Raw genomic sequence first — 12,156 nt, 5'->3', positions numbered from 1 at the left:
AACACTGTCCCCCCCCCTCCCAGTGACCTGCGGCGTTCCACAAGGAAGCATATTGGGACCTTTACTGTTCCTAATATATGTGAATGACATGTCATCAGCATGTAATTGCAATTTGTTCCTGTTCGCGGATGACTCGGCTCTGCTGGTCTCTGACAGGGACATATTGCAGGTGGAAAAAGCGCTAAGCACTGAACTGAGTAGAATCTGCATCTGGCTAGCTGACAATAAACTATCAATACACCTAGGTAAAACTGAAACCATCCTATACGGATCCCCATCTAAACTCAGAAAGGCTGAACATTTTTAAATAAAAGTGGGTAACATTAATATCACAAGAAAAGAGGATATTACATACCTGGGCTCCATCTTAGAGGCAAATCTTTCCGGAGATAAAATGGCAGCAAAAGTAATCAAAAAAGTGAACCATAGAACTAGATTCTTGTACAGGATATCCTCACTTGTCAGTAAAAACACACTGAGGACCCTATCAGGAGCTCTCATTCAATGTCACTTCGACTATGCCGTAACATCATGGTACTATAGAACCACAAAGGCCCATAAAACAAGACTCCAGACAGCCCAAAATAAACTGGTTAGGCTTCTGCTAGGCCTCAACCCTAGGACACATCTATCCGCTGCTCATTTTTTGAGCCTTGATTGGCTACGAGTAGTTGACAGAGTGCAGCAGCTTGCACTGGGCCTGGTCTTCAAGATACGCTACACCACAAAGACACCCAAGTACCTGTCAACATACTTCCAAAAAGTGAACAACGTCCACACATACAACACCAGAGGAAGCTCCACGAACCACGTTCAACCGCGTTGCACCACAAACAAGGGTTTAAACTCGTTTGCAAACTATGCAGTAAAGATGTGGAACGCCCTTCCTATAATCTTAAAGGAGTGCAAAACACTGCCCACCTTCAAAACCACTCTCAAAAAACATTTACAGGAGGCTGCAATCCGTAACTGGACCCTCTAAAACAAAAATCAGATTAAAAGACCCGAACTACCCACTGTACATACTTTGTGTTTTGTCCCCCGCCCCCACCTGTGGTGTATGTCCCCACCTGTCCTACCCGCTGTACATACCTTATGTTTTGTTGTATTGTTCTTCCCATGATGGATGTACGTTTATCTTGTAGATAGTAATAGTTATTTGTCTGTATTATCTTGTAGATAGTACTAGTTCTTTTCTTATGTCTGTCTTACATGTAACGATGAATTGAAAATCAAGGACCCCAATTGAAATAAGCCAGTGGCTTTCTTGGGTTTTTATCCTTTTAGTTTGACCTTGTATGTAATATGTACTTTCATGTACCTACTTCTGCAAACCTTCTAATAAAGTTTTCAATCAATCAATCAATCAATCTCTCTCTCTCTCTCTCTCTCTCTCTCTCTCTCTCTCTCTCTCTCTCTCTCTCTCTCTCTCTCTCTCTCTCTCAATGGAGATGAAGCACTAATTTGAGGGGGTTGGGATTGGGGTCTGGGTGCGGAAGTGGGGTGTAGTATGTTGTATTGCACCTAGTTAAAGGGCATGATCATGGTTTGTAACATTGTTTTATTGTAACATTCACCTGCTTATTGTATATCAGCCAGCTCAATCTGATCCTGGATAGCAAAAAAAGAATCGGGATCATTTTGATCCAGATTAAAGGTTTTGAACAACTGGGCCCTGAATAGAAACGCACTGGACCAAAAAGCAGGGGCCATACAGTAACACAAGAGTGAACACTGAGATTCCCAGAACCCCTAAATTCTCTTCTCTGGCTTGGTCAGAAGTAGGTGGGGCTGTATGTGAGTATGTATGCTACACCTACAATGCCAAGGGCCACCAGAAACACAATAAACGACATGCTGAATTGGATGCTACTATTCATGGTTGGATGGGGATCAATAAAGGTCATGATGGCGATCAGCACGGTCAGGGACAGAGGCAGAAAACAGAAGTCAAAGCATCAGCAATATGCACGCCCTGGATGAGTCAGATAGAGCACCATCTGGGGGGTATTCCATCCATGTCCCTAAAGGAAAATCTAGGAAAATCTCGCAAGATCTATCAAAATAAGCCTGGATTTTGTATAAATCTTGCGAGATTTATCGGAATAAGCATGGATCTTCCTTTAGCGACGTTGATGGAATACCACCCTGAAGTGCTACTATCATGTGGAAAATCAGGCCGCAGGACCTCGATATCACCCACAAGCTGTCACTCACTTTACACCATGGCTGTTTAAAACATTGCCCACTGATGCAGAGCTGGGAATCCTTCCAATAAAGTGCTGCCAAAATGGGAAATACAAACACCTGTACAAAGTCCCTGAAGAGGAGGGGGGGGGGGGAGTTTGTGTGTGTGTGTGTGTGTGTGTGTGTGTGTGTGTGTGTGTGTGTGTGTGTGTGTGTTTTCTAATCATTTTAGAGGTGCTGTTGCCTCAACAAGTACTGGCACCCGTGCATAAAATGTATAATCTTCAATTATCAATATTTTCTGTATCTGTCAAATTAAATTGGAAGATCTGAACATTCAAATACAGGACCTCAGATTATAGTATCAGAGTATAGTGTGGAAAAAGTGATGCACACCATGATGTGTGTGCAGTCAATATCAGAGATCAATATCAAGATAAAAATATGGCTTTCTGAAGGTGTGGTTGTGCTAGGACAGACCACACTAGAAAACCCCACCTCTGTAACCCAGGCAGGCAGGAAGAGCACAGCAGGGGCTTTTTCATGACCACACAACCTGCATCTGAAGATGTTTTTTTCTGGTCTTGTAACTCAAGCTAATAGTTTTAGAAGTTTTTATCTCTCTGCTGTATAATCTGTCCTTTTGTCACTGCAATGAGTAAATACACACACACACACACACACACACACATGCACGCACACGCACGCACGCATATGCACAGACACACACACACACACACACACACACACACACACACACACACACACACACACACACACACACACATACACACACGGAAAACACAAGGAAAGTCAACATTGTGCATTTAAATGATACTATGGGATAATTTATTTAATTTCAGCATTTAGTTCTAAAAGTAGCCCTCAATGTGGTGTGTATGTTTGTGGATTCCACGGAGGGCGGCGGGGTTGGTGTGGGGAGGGGGGGAGGATGGGTGGGTTGAGGTTGGCACTGTGGGTGTGGAGGTGGTTGGTAGTTGCACTGAATATTATTTAAACACTGTTTCATATACTGCCAATAGGGTCATAGATTACTTTTAGATAGATTACTTTTTCTTACGATGACTGATGACAGATTATTTACTTACTTAGACAAATGTATTTGTTGTACGTCACTTTGGATGAAGGCGTCTGCTATTATGTCAAAAAGGTACAATTGCAACTGTAACAAACCCAGGGCCTGGAGGGTGTGTCATTTGCTGCCACAATGGCAGATGTGGACACCTTGGACATCGACCATCGGTGATCCCTGGTGCAATCGTTGTTCTGTAAAAGTGTTCTCACCTGGTCAGTATGCCCCCCTCTCTGAGAACATGTTCACTCTTCACATTCACCGTTTACAAAGTGACTTCAGGAACTCTTATTGAGTGACAGACACACACAGTGACGTTGTTAGGCCTGGGCATCCGGAGCTCTAGCCCCAAATGTTTTATGAATAGCTCTGGGTCGCCGTCACAATACTAATTCATATTTTTGTGTGTGCTGCTATAGACTTCAAGGAAAACATTTCCAGTGGTGTCAAAACAAATGTTTTATTGTGTTTATACTGTATTATATATTACAGCAAAGCTTTCCACTGTATTCATCAATGTCTCTATTTTTTGCCTTAACAAAATAATTCACAGCTTTGATTAGATTGAGAAATTAAACAGACTTAATATGTTTTGATATTAATACGTTATGATATTGTGCATACATGTGGCAGTAGCCATAGCAACGAAACCCCACTCTGCTCACACAAAACTCAACACTGTAACGACACTGACCTATCACAGTCATGATTCAGGAATCCCAATTCACATATCAGAGTTGTTTAGACTTAAATGCTCATTTTAAAAGCATTTGATCACGCCCCTATTTTGATATGAACCAATCAGTCTCTCTGACTGACAGGTAATACGACGAATGGGGCTGAGTTTTCATCACCATCATTGACAGTGGAGCACAGGAATGGGTAGAGCGCTTCAGTAAAGGTGCAACCAGTGAAAGAGTAGATATGAACCCTGGCCTCCACATCATAAAAGGACACCAGGCCTTCCTTGTAATCCACAAACACCCCCACCTTCTGGGGCTTCTGTCTCAGGGAGAGGAGGATGTTTGAGGAGTCCGCAGCCGTATAATCATGCCCTCTGGTCAGCCACACAGACCAGTAGCCAATCACTGGGCTCGGAGTGATCTTCCCCTTCCTGTTGATGGACTCTCTGGCTACTCCAACGCCCCAGTCAGTCTTCCCAGACACCTGCACCTGGAAGTAGAACCTCTCAGAGGAGAAGCCTCTCCTCCCCAGCACGCTGATGCTTTTGTTGAACCTCTTGGGGTGGTAAGGGAGGTTGATCCATTTGCTGACGTGTCTCACCTGTTTCCCATCCTTGGACACAGACAGGAAGTTGTTGGCCGTGTCAGGGTCCAGATCAATGTCCACTAAGGCAGAGTAAAAAGGGTGGGTTAGGGTCAGGGTCAGGGTCAGGCATGTTGCTCATGCAGAAGTTACTCTTCTTGGGGTCCACAGATAACCTAAAACACATGACACAGTATGGAAAAGCTATAGACAAAAATAACTCAAATCAATACAAAGACAATACTATATTAAATACACATACAAATGGAAAAAAAGCACATCATGGGTTAAAAAATTTAAATAAATGTTTTAAAGGATATGTGCAATACATCTGAGCAGGACTATCCTATTGGGATATGAGGGATATGATGAATATGAGTTTGTGAATTGTAGAAAAGCACATTCACCTGCATAGCTCTTCAGCTCCTTTAGGCCTGAAGAACAAGACAAGGAAAATCAAGAAACAGTCAGAATTTAAATTGTCATTTAAAATGTAATGTTTTCACTTTAAGCGTTTTTTAAACTGCCATTTATTGTTCAGTGATCATGAATGTGTTTGCATAATATTTAGTGCTGTCAATCGATTAAAAATGTTAATCAAGTTAATCACAATAATAGATTGTAGAAATAACACATTTAAACTATTTTTGGGGGGAGATGAAACATGGAATATGGAATAAAGAAATGCACGACGAACTGGTTAGAGGAATCAGAGTTTTCTTTACTTCATTATAATTATCTCAGATTAGTTTTGATGATTTCTGAATAACATTAATATATAATTATAATATTTTAGCTGGTAACAGACAAGCATAGTCTGAAATTCTCAGAATGAATGTCAGTCTATTGCCTTAGAATTTTTTTTCATCATTCTATCTTCCTCACATGCTCAGCAAACACACAGATGTGCACACACGTGAACACAAACTTTGTGGCCATTTCTATGCTAGTAACAGAGTAGCTTAGTAAGAGAACATGTTTAGAAAGTTTTATTTTTTTTCTCCATACAAAATAGTGTATATTTATTTCAGATACTGTAGTGGAAGATATCCTAATTCCCAGTGAAGTAGCTGCCATCTTGTTGTGACATTTTTGTTTATCCCGCCCCTTCATTACTTTGATTGGTCCAAAGTCACGAATGTAACCAACGACCGTCTTCATTATTACAACCCAGTATACAAATCAGTCTGTCTTGAAACCCCTCTACAGTGTTATCTGTCAGTGGAACTTTAATATGATTAATTTGATTTCCAGATTAATCGCGAGCGTTAACACATTGACATTGACAACCCTAGTAATATTAGATGAAAATAGGTCATTACATAATGACATGGGAATCTAAGCAACTTCTCATTCTAAGTCATTCATGAAACTATTTTGTAAACTTGTCAAATATGTGAGTATCAATAAAGTTGACTAACCTTTATCCATGGCTTTCTTCATCTCCTCTGTGAAAGTGTCCTCCAGCTGGGACACCACAGTCCTGATAGAACTCAGTAGACCACTGGCAGGACATATCTGGCACACACAACACACACACACACACACACACACACACACACACACACACACACACACACACACACACAAACACACACACTCATATATAAGTAGCAAGACTGAGCTACTCTTCATCACTGGGAAAGCCTGCCCTCTCCAATACTTCTCCATCACAGTGGAGAACTCGACTGTAAACCCCTCCCAGACAGCCAAGAACCTTGGAGTGATCCTTGACAACCGCCTATCCTGTGCGGAGAACATCGCAGCGACAGCACACTCCTGCAGATTCTTCCTTTACAACATCAGAAGGATATAACCATTCCTCACCAGAAAAGCAGCGCAACTCCTGACCCAGTCACTGGTCATCTCCCGCCTTGACTACTGCAATGCACTCCTGGCCGGGCTCCCCGCCTCCGCCATCAGACCTCTGCAGCACATCCAGAATGCTGCTGCCCGTCTGGTGTTTAACCTCCCCAAATGTTCTCATGTCACCCCCCTCCTTTGCACCCTTCACTGGCTCCCGATAGCAGCTCGCATCAGATTCAAGACCCTGGTGCTTGCCTACCAGGCAGCAAAAGGGACAGCCCCTGCCTACCTGCAGGCAATGGTCACCCCCCAAACTTCAGCCTGTTCACTCCGCTCCTCCACCTCTGCTGGCCGACTGGCCCCAGCACCTCTACGCCAACACGGCAGTCGCGCTGCCGGGTCACGTCTCTTCACTACACTGGCTGGTGGAATGAGCTGCCCACGGCTGTCAGAACTGCAGAGTCACTACCCATCTTCCCTCAGAGACTGAAGACCCATCTCTTCAGGCGACACCTTAACTGCTCCTCCTGAGACATCTACTACCCCCCAGCACTGCGTCTCCTGAGACCTGCTACCCCCCAGCACTGCGTCTCCTGAGACCTGCTACCCCCCAGCACTGCTCCTCCTGAGACACCAGCTTTTCCCCTATACTGTGTGTCCTAAGACTTCTACTGCCCCCCTTGTACTGTTTCCAGTGTCTATATTTTTATTGATTTTTTTACTTTTCTTCTATCACGACGACTACCAATGGCCCCTGGCCTGAGCTAGATTACTCTTCCTGCTACAACTGGTGAATTGATGATTCACTTGCTTAGTCGAATGTATCGATTGTAAGTCGCTTTGGAATAAGGCGTCTGCTAAATGCCAACATTTTTAAAATGTACAATTTTGATTTGCATTGATTCAATTCAACTCCTCGGTTGTAACATTCAAATTGACCAGAGGGAGGCGCACTCACCTGGGGCGGAATGACGCTCAATCCAGCGTTTGTATTCCCGCTCTCGAGGTCAGTGACTTCCTGCTCCAACTCGTGGATGAGGCCCTCCGCTTGCTTCTCCACAGCTTTCTGCTTCTCGACCATCCCCCCAATAACATCAGCCTTGGTTCTCTGAATAGAGCTCAGCAGAGCTGTGAACACCTGCTCACTGACACCCATGTCCTTCTCTGAACTTGCCTGAAACAAATGTGAAAAAGAAATATACACACAGTTGCACGCAGGTACGCACGCAGGCATGCGCGCACAGACACACAGACACACACACACACACACACACACACACACACACACACACACACAGGAAATGTGCTGTCAATTTGGTCAACTATTGGATGAGACATATTTTATAGCTTCTGCTCTGCCCCACCTAACAGGGGAGGCTGGTGGAGGTCGAAATTGGAGGACGGGCTCTCTGTAATGGATGGCACGGAATACCGTTCCTCATTTCATTCCATGCATTACAATGAGCCCGTCCTCCAATTTCTACCCCCACTAGCCTCCACCTGCCACATAAATGATACAGTGAGTATTGTTATCAGACTCACTCTGCTGAGCTCCACTGAGTGTTTTATCTCCTCCACCTTCTTCTGTCTGACCTGGATCATGTGCTGCACCCATCTTTCTGTGGCCCCTGAATCTACAGAATCAGACTTGGGGAAATAGAGGTTGATTTTGACTTAGTCATGTTATTATTCTTTTTTTCTTAACTTTACCACAATGACAATGCCCTGTATTTAAGGGTGTCAATTCATTAGTGTCGTCAGTCAAGACAAGATTTTTCAGAATGTGCACCAGCAATACAAAATGTGTATCCCTTTATATTCATCAGGAGGAAATGGACACTTGGGCTGCCTTCCTAAATTCGCTCTGGAAATCTGATCAGCACTCATGGAATGCCTCTTGTCCAATCAAATTACTTGGTGACGTTGAACCCAGTGTGCGCTCTGGCGCTCTCAGAGCGAATTTACGAATGCAGCCCTGGTGTATGACGTCACTGTATTCAATCGTTACCCCGTCCCCGCAGCACGTGTCTTTCTGGGCGCGAGGCGCTATTTTGAACTGCGCGATGATCTCCGCGATCAGGGTGTTGACCCGTAGTTCAGGCTGTTGCTTGAAGGTCTGCTTACACAGGGGACACGTTGGGTCTCTTATGGTGGTGGCCCAGTAGTCGAGGATACAACGCTTGCAGAAGTTGTGACCACATGGAGTTGAGACAGGTTCTTTAAAGATGTCCAAACAGATGGAGCAACGCAGCTGATCTTCATTCATGTTGAGAAGAGACGCCATACTGTGAAACACATATGATATTATTTATTTATTTATTTTATTTTACATGAATTTATACAGATTAGTCAATTTAGAAAAATGTCTTATACAATGACGACCTAGCTGTAAAGTTATAGTCAAGTTATGGTCAAACACACTTGAATCAAGAAGTCTCCATCTTCTGTGTAATATTTGGTTTCTGCGCGCGCGCGCGCGCGTGTGTGTGTGTGTGTGTGTGTGCGTGCGCGCGCGCGCACAAAATAAGTTTCTGGCCTCATTAGTCTTACCTGCTTAAATAAAGGTTAGATCAACTATGAGATGAGACAACAGACATACTACCTTTGTGCTTTGGGTGTCTAGAAAGGCACTATATAAATTAATTAATGAATTATTATTAATAAATACGATCAGGCATCAGGTAAGTCAAATAGAATAAAAACATAATTGTTTGCATTTGAGGCAGATCAACAACGTATGTTCAATATGCGCAAAAGCATTACAAAAATGTGATCTGCCTCAATGCAAACACATTTTTTTTATCAGTATTTGCACTTCTGGTTAGATGCTAAACTGCATTTCGCTGTCTGGGACTTGACAATGACAATAAAGTTGAATCTAATCTAATAAAAATAAAAATCTGCACGTTAAGTTAATTATGTACCGTTTATTTGAAATGGCAAGCCTGTTAGCTTCACTTTCACTTTCGTTGAATTCGAAAGCAACTTCAGTGCAAATTTAATGTCTCGTAAAGACACAATTAAATACAATTACATTTGGAAATACCTACATGGTCCTATTACTGGATAAATTCCAGTAATTCGCATGTGTATGTAAAGAGGTAAACCTTGATAACTTTTGAACCATACATGATAGAACCATGGGGTTTAAACCATTGTTTTTCTCATACAATTCTGTATGTTATGGATACATTATTATATTTACTTATTTATATGATTTTATCTAAAATAATCTAAAGTGAAAGCAAAATTATGTGTGAACACCCTACATGGCACCTTACATGGCATAGTGACGCCTAGTGGTAGGATGGTAACATTACAAGCAGACATAGATTTCGAAAGGAGTGTTAACTTCAACACTCCTGCTGATTCACTTTGTACTCAACATTCAGATTGGAATATTGAGCATAATATTGAGCATTGCCGCTTAATACAGCAATATGGTATACATGTAAAAGGCCTCTTTTGCGGGTGCGCCCTGCCGACAATAAAATCCAACTTCTAAACAACGCATTGAATATACAACACAGTAAAATACAACAATTAACACATCATATAAAACCACAACATTACACTGTATTTAAACAACATCTGTTGTCAGCATTATCGTCTGTTTCTCTCAAGCACACAAACACAGAACACAATAATGTCCGATAGGCTACTGTTTCTGTTTCTCACTGTGTGAAGTGAAATATTGACCGCTTACCTTTACTCATCTTGATGACCTGTACTTCCGATGAGAGATTATTAAATTCAATCTGTAGCCTATAACCGCTGTTACGTTTAATAAAACTACGGAGTGTTTGCTCTTAAATAGACCGAGACCGAACCAAGTCAAGCAGGAAATCGAAGTCGCTTTCACTTTCACTTTTACTCAGAACGGTCAGACCAAACTCTATTGTCTGTCTGGTGAGATGTGAGCTGTAATGATATCTGTAGAGACTCTGACCCTAACTGATTAGCCTATATACGGACGTGCCTCCTGGTGATGTAGTCAGTTGTGATGTAATCAGACAGCACATCAACATAGCTATAGCTTCATGTAAACATATTTATTTAATCATTGCAGATTATTTATCTGTGGTGAGTGTCAGATCAGTCACTCAGTGTGTGCGTGTGTGTGTGTGTGTGTGTGTGTGTGTGTGTGTGTGCGTGCGTGTGTGTGTGTGCGTGCGTGCGCGCAAGTGTCAGATCAAGTGTGTGTGTGTGTATGTATGTGTGTGTGTGTGTGTTTCTGTGTGTGTGTGTGTGTGTGTGTGTGTGTGTGGTACCTGTCCTTAATGTTGAGGACGTGGGCCCTGTCCTTAATGTTGAGGACGTGGTTCCTGTCCTTAATGTTGAGGACGTGGTTCCTGTCCTTAATGTTGAGGACGTGGTTCCTGTCCTTAATGTTGAGGACGTGGTTCCTGTCCTTAATGTTGAGGAAGTGGGCCCTGTTCCTGTCCTGCTGCTGTCCTGACTCCTTGCTTGGAGAAACTCCTCAATGCTCTGCCCTTTCAGACTGTCTGCATGGGTGAATAGAATGACAGTGTGTCCCCAACAACCCTCCCCAAACATGTCCTCCATTCGCAAATATTAACGCAAATATCTAATCAGCCGATCACGTGGCAGCAACTCAATGCATTTAGGCTTGTAGACATGGTCAAGACGAGCTGCTGAAGTTCAAACCACGCATCAGAATGGGAAAGAAAGGTGATTTAAGTGACTAATGTGGCATGGTTGTTGGTGTCAGACAGGCTGTTTTGAGTATTGTATTTTGTCCTGACTGTGGGGTTAGGGCAAGGTATTTATGACCCTTTTGCCAAAGCTCCTGGCCTGGCCTCTCCCCCCTTTTCACACCCCAAGCATCTGTAGTGATTGTGGTAGGATCACTGGTAAATATTTGCATACGTAAAGACATAAAGACCTTCACACAAGAGCAGAGGGCTCTCTTATCCAGCCCAGCAGATCGCCAGCCCAGCCCAGGCTCCAGCTGTTGGTATATGTATACCTTGTTTTGTACTTTAATTAAATCGTCTTAAACTCAATAACTGTTCTTTGATTCATAACCAATAAGGTAATATACAACAGTATTTCAGAAAGTGTTGATCTACTGGGAATTTCCCGCACAACCATCTCTAAGGTTTACAGAGAATGGTCAGAAAAAGAGAAAATATCCAGTGAGCGGTAGTTCTCTGGGCGAAAATGATGGTGGTGTAATGTTTCCAGCACCTTGTTGAATCTATGCCACGAAGAATTAAGGCAGTGCTGAAGGCAAAAGAGAGGGTCCAACCCGGTACTAGCAAGGTGTGCCTAATGAAGTGGCCGGTGAGTGTATGTATGTATATAGATATTATACTCATATAAGGAAGAACTTCTGACTCAATATAGAATAAAATAAGAAGTAAGAAAGGTATAAGATAGATGACATCACATGAAATAGTGAAATACAGATGATTAAAGGTAGCAAGTGAATGAATGAATGAATGAATGAGTGAATGAATGAATGGTCTTTATTGTCATTGCTACAGTACAGGTACCAAACAACGAAATTTAGGAGGGGTGGCTCCCCTGGTGTTAGGGAAAAAAAAAAAAAAACGTTTTAAAAAAATCACAAGAAGGGAAGGAGCTGGTTTACATAAATAAAGGCTATGTACACTATCCACTGTACTATACTGTACAGATAGACGACTAGGGTTGTCATATTGCACAATAGTGTTATTTCACATTTATTTAAAGTGTCGCAGTTTGCAGGCTTGAAATGTACATATTTGTGCCTCAGCACTACACCTGATTTTTTCAGTCCAGCAGCTGCCAACAATCCG

General features: G+C 42.6%; 1 protein-coding gene across 1 annotated transcript; it reads right to left on the bottom strand.

Moving 5' to 3' along the window:
* Window positions 1-4,081: 4,081 nt before the first annotated feature.
* Window positions 4,082-10,186, bottom strand: LOC308169417 (E3 ubiquitin-protein ligase TRIM39-like; the record flags this gene model as incomplete). The annotated part of the gene is made up of 7 exons (XM_080544099.1): window positions 10,059-10,186; window positions 8,361-8,637; window positions 7,895-7,999; window positions 7,311-7,526; window positions 5,968-6,064; window positions 4,954-4,980; window positions 4,082-4,629 (listed from the first exon to the last, which is right to left on the bottom strand). Exons 2-7 carry the CDS (start codon window positions 8,634-8,636, stop codon window positions 4,082-4,084), a joined length of 1,269 nt encoding a protein of 422 aa, XP_080400225.1. The 5' UTR covers window position 8,637; window positions 10,059-10,186.
* Between the last annotated feature and the right edge of the window lie 1,970 nt (window positions 10,187-12,156).

This window comes from Nansenia antarctica (genome assembly GCF_963989245.1).
Source record: "Nansenia antarctica genome assembly, chromosome: 13".
Taxonomy (NCBI): Eukaryota; Metazoa; Chordata; class Actinopteri; order Argentiniformes; family Microstomatidae; genus Nansenia; species Nansenia antarctica.
This window is presented reverse-complemented; position numbering and strand designations above follow the sequence as displayed.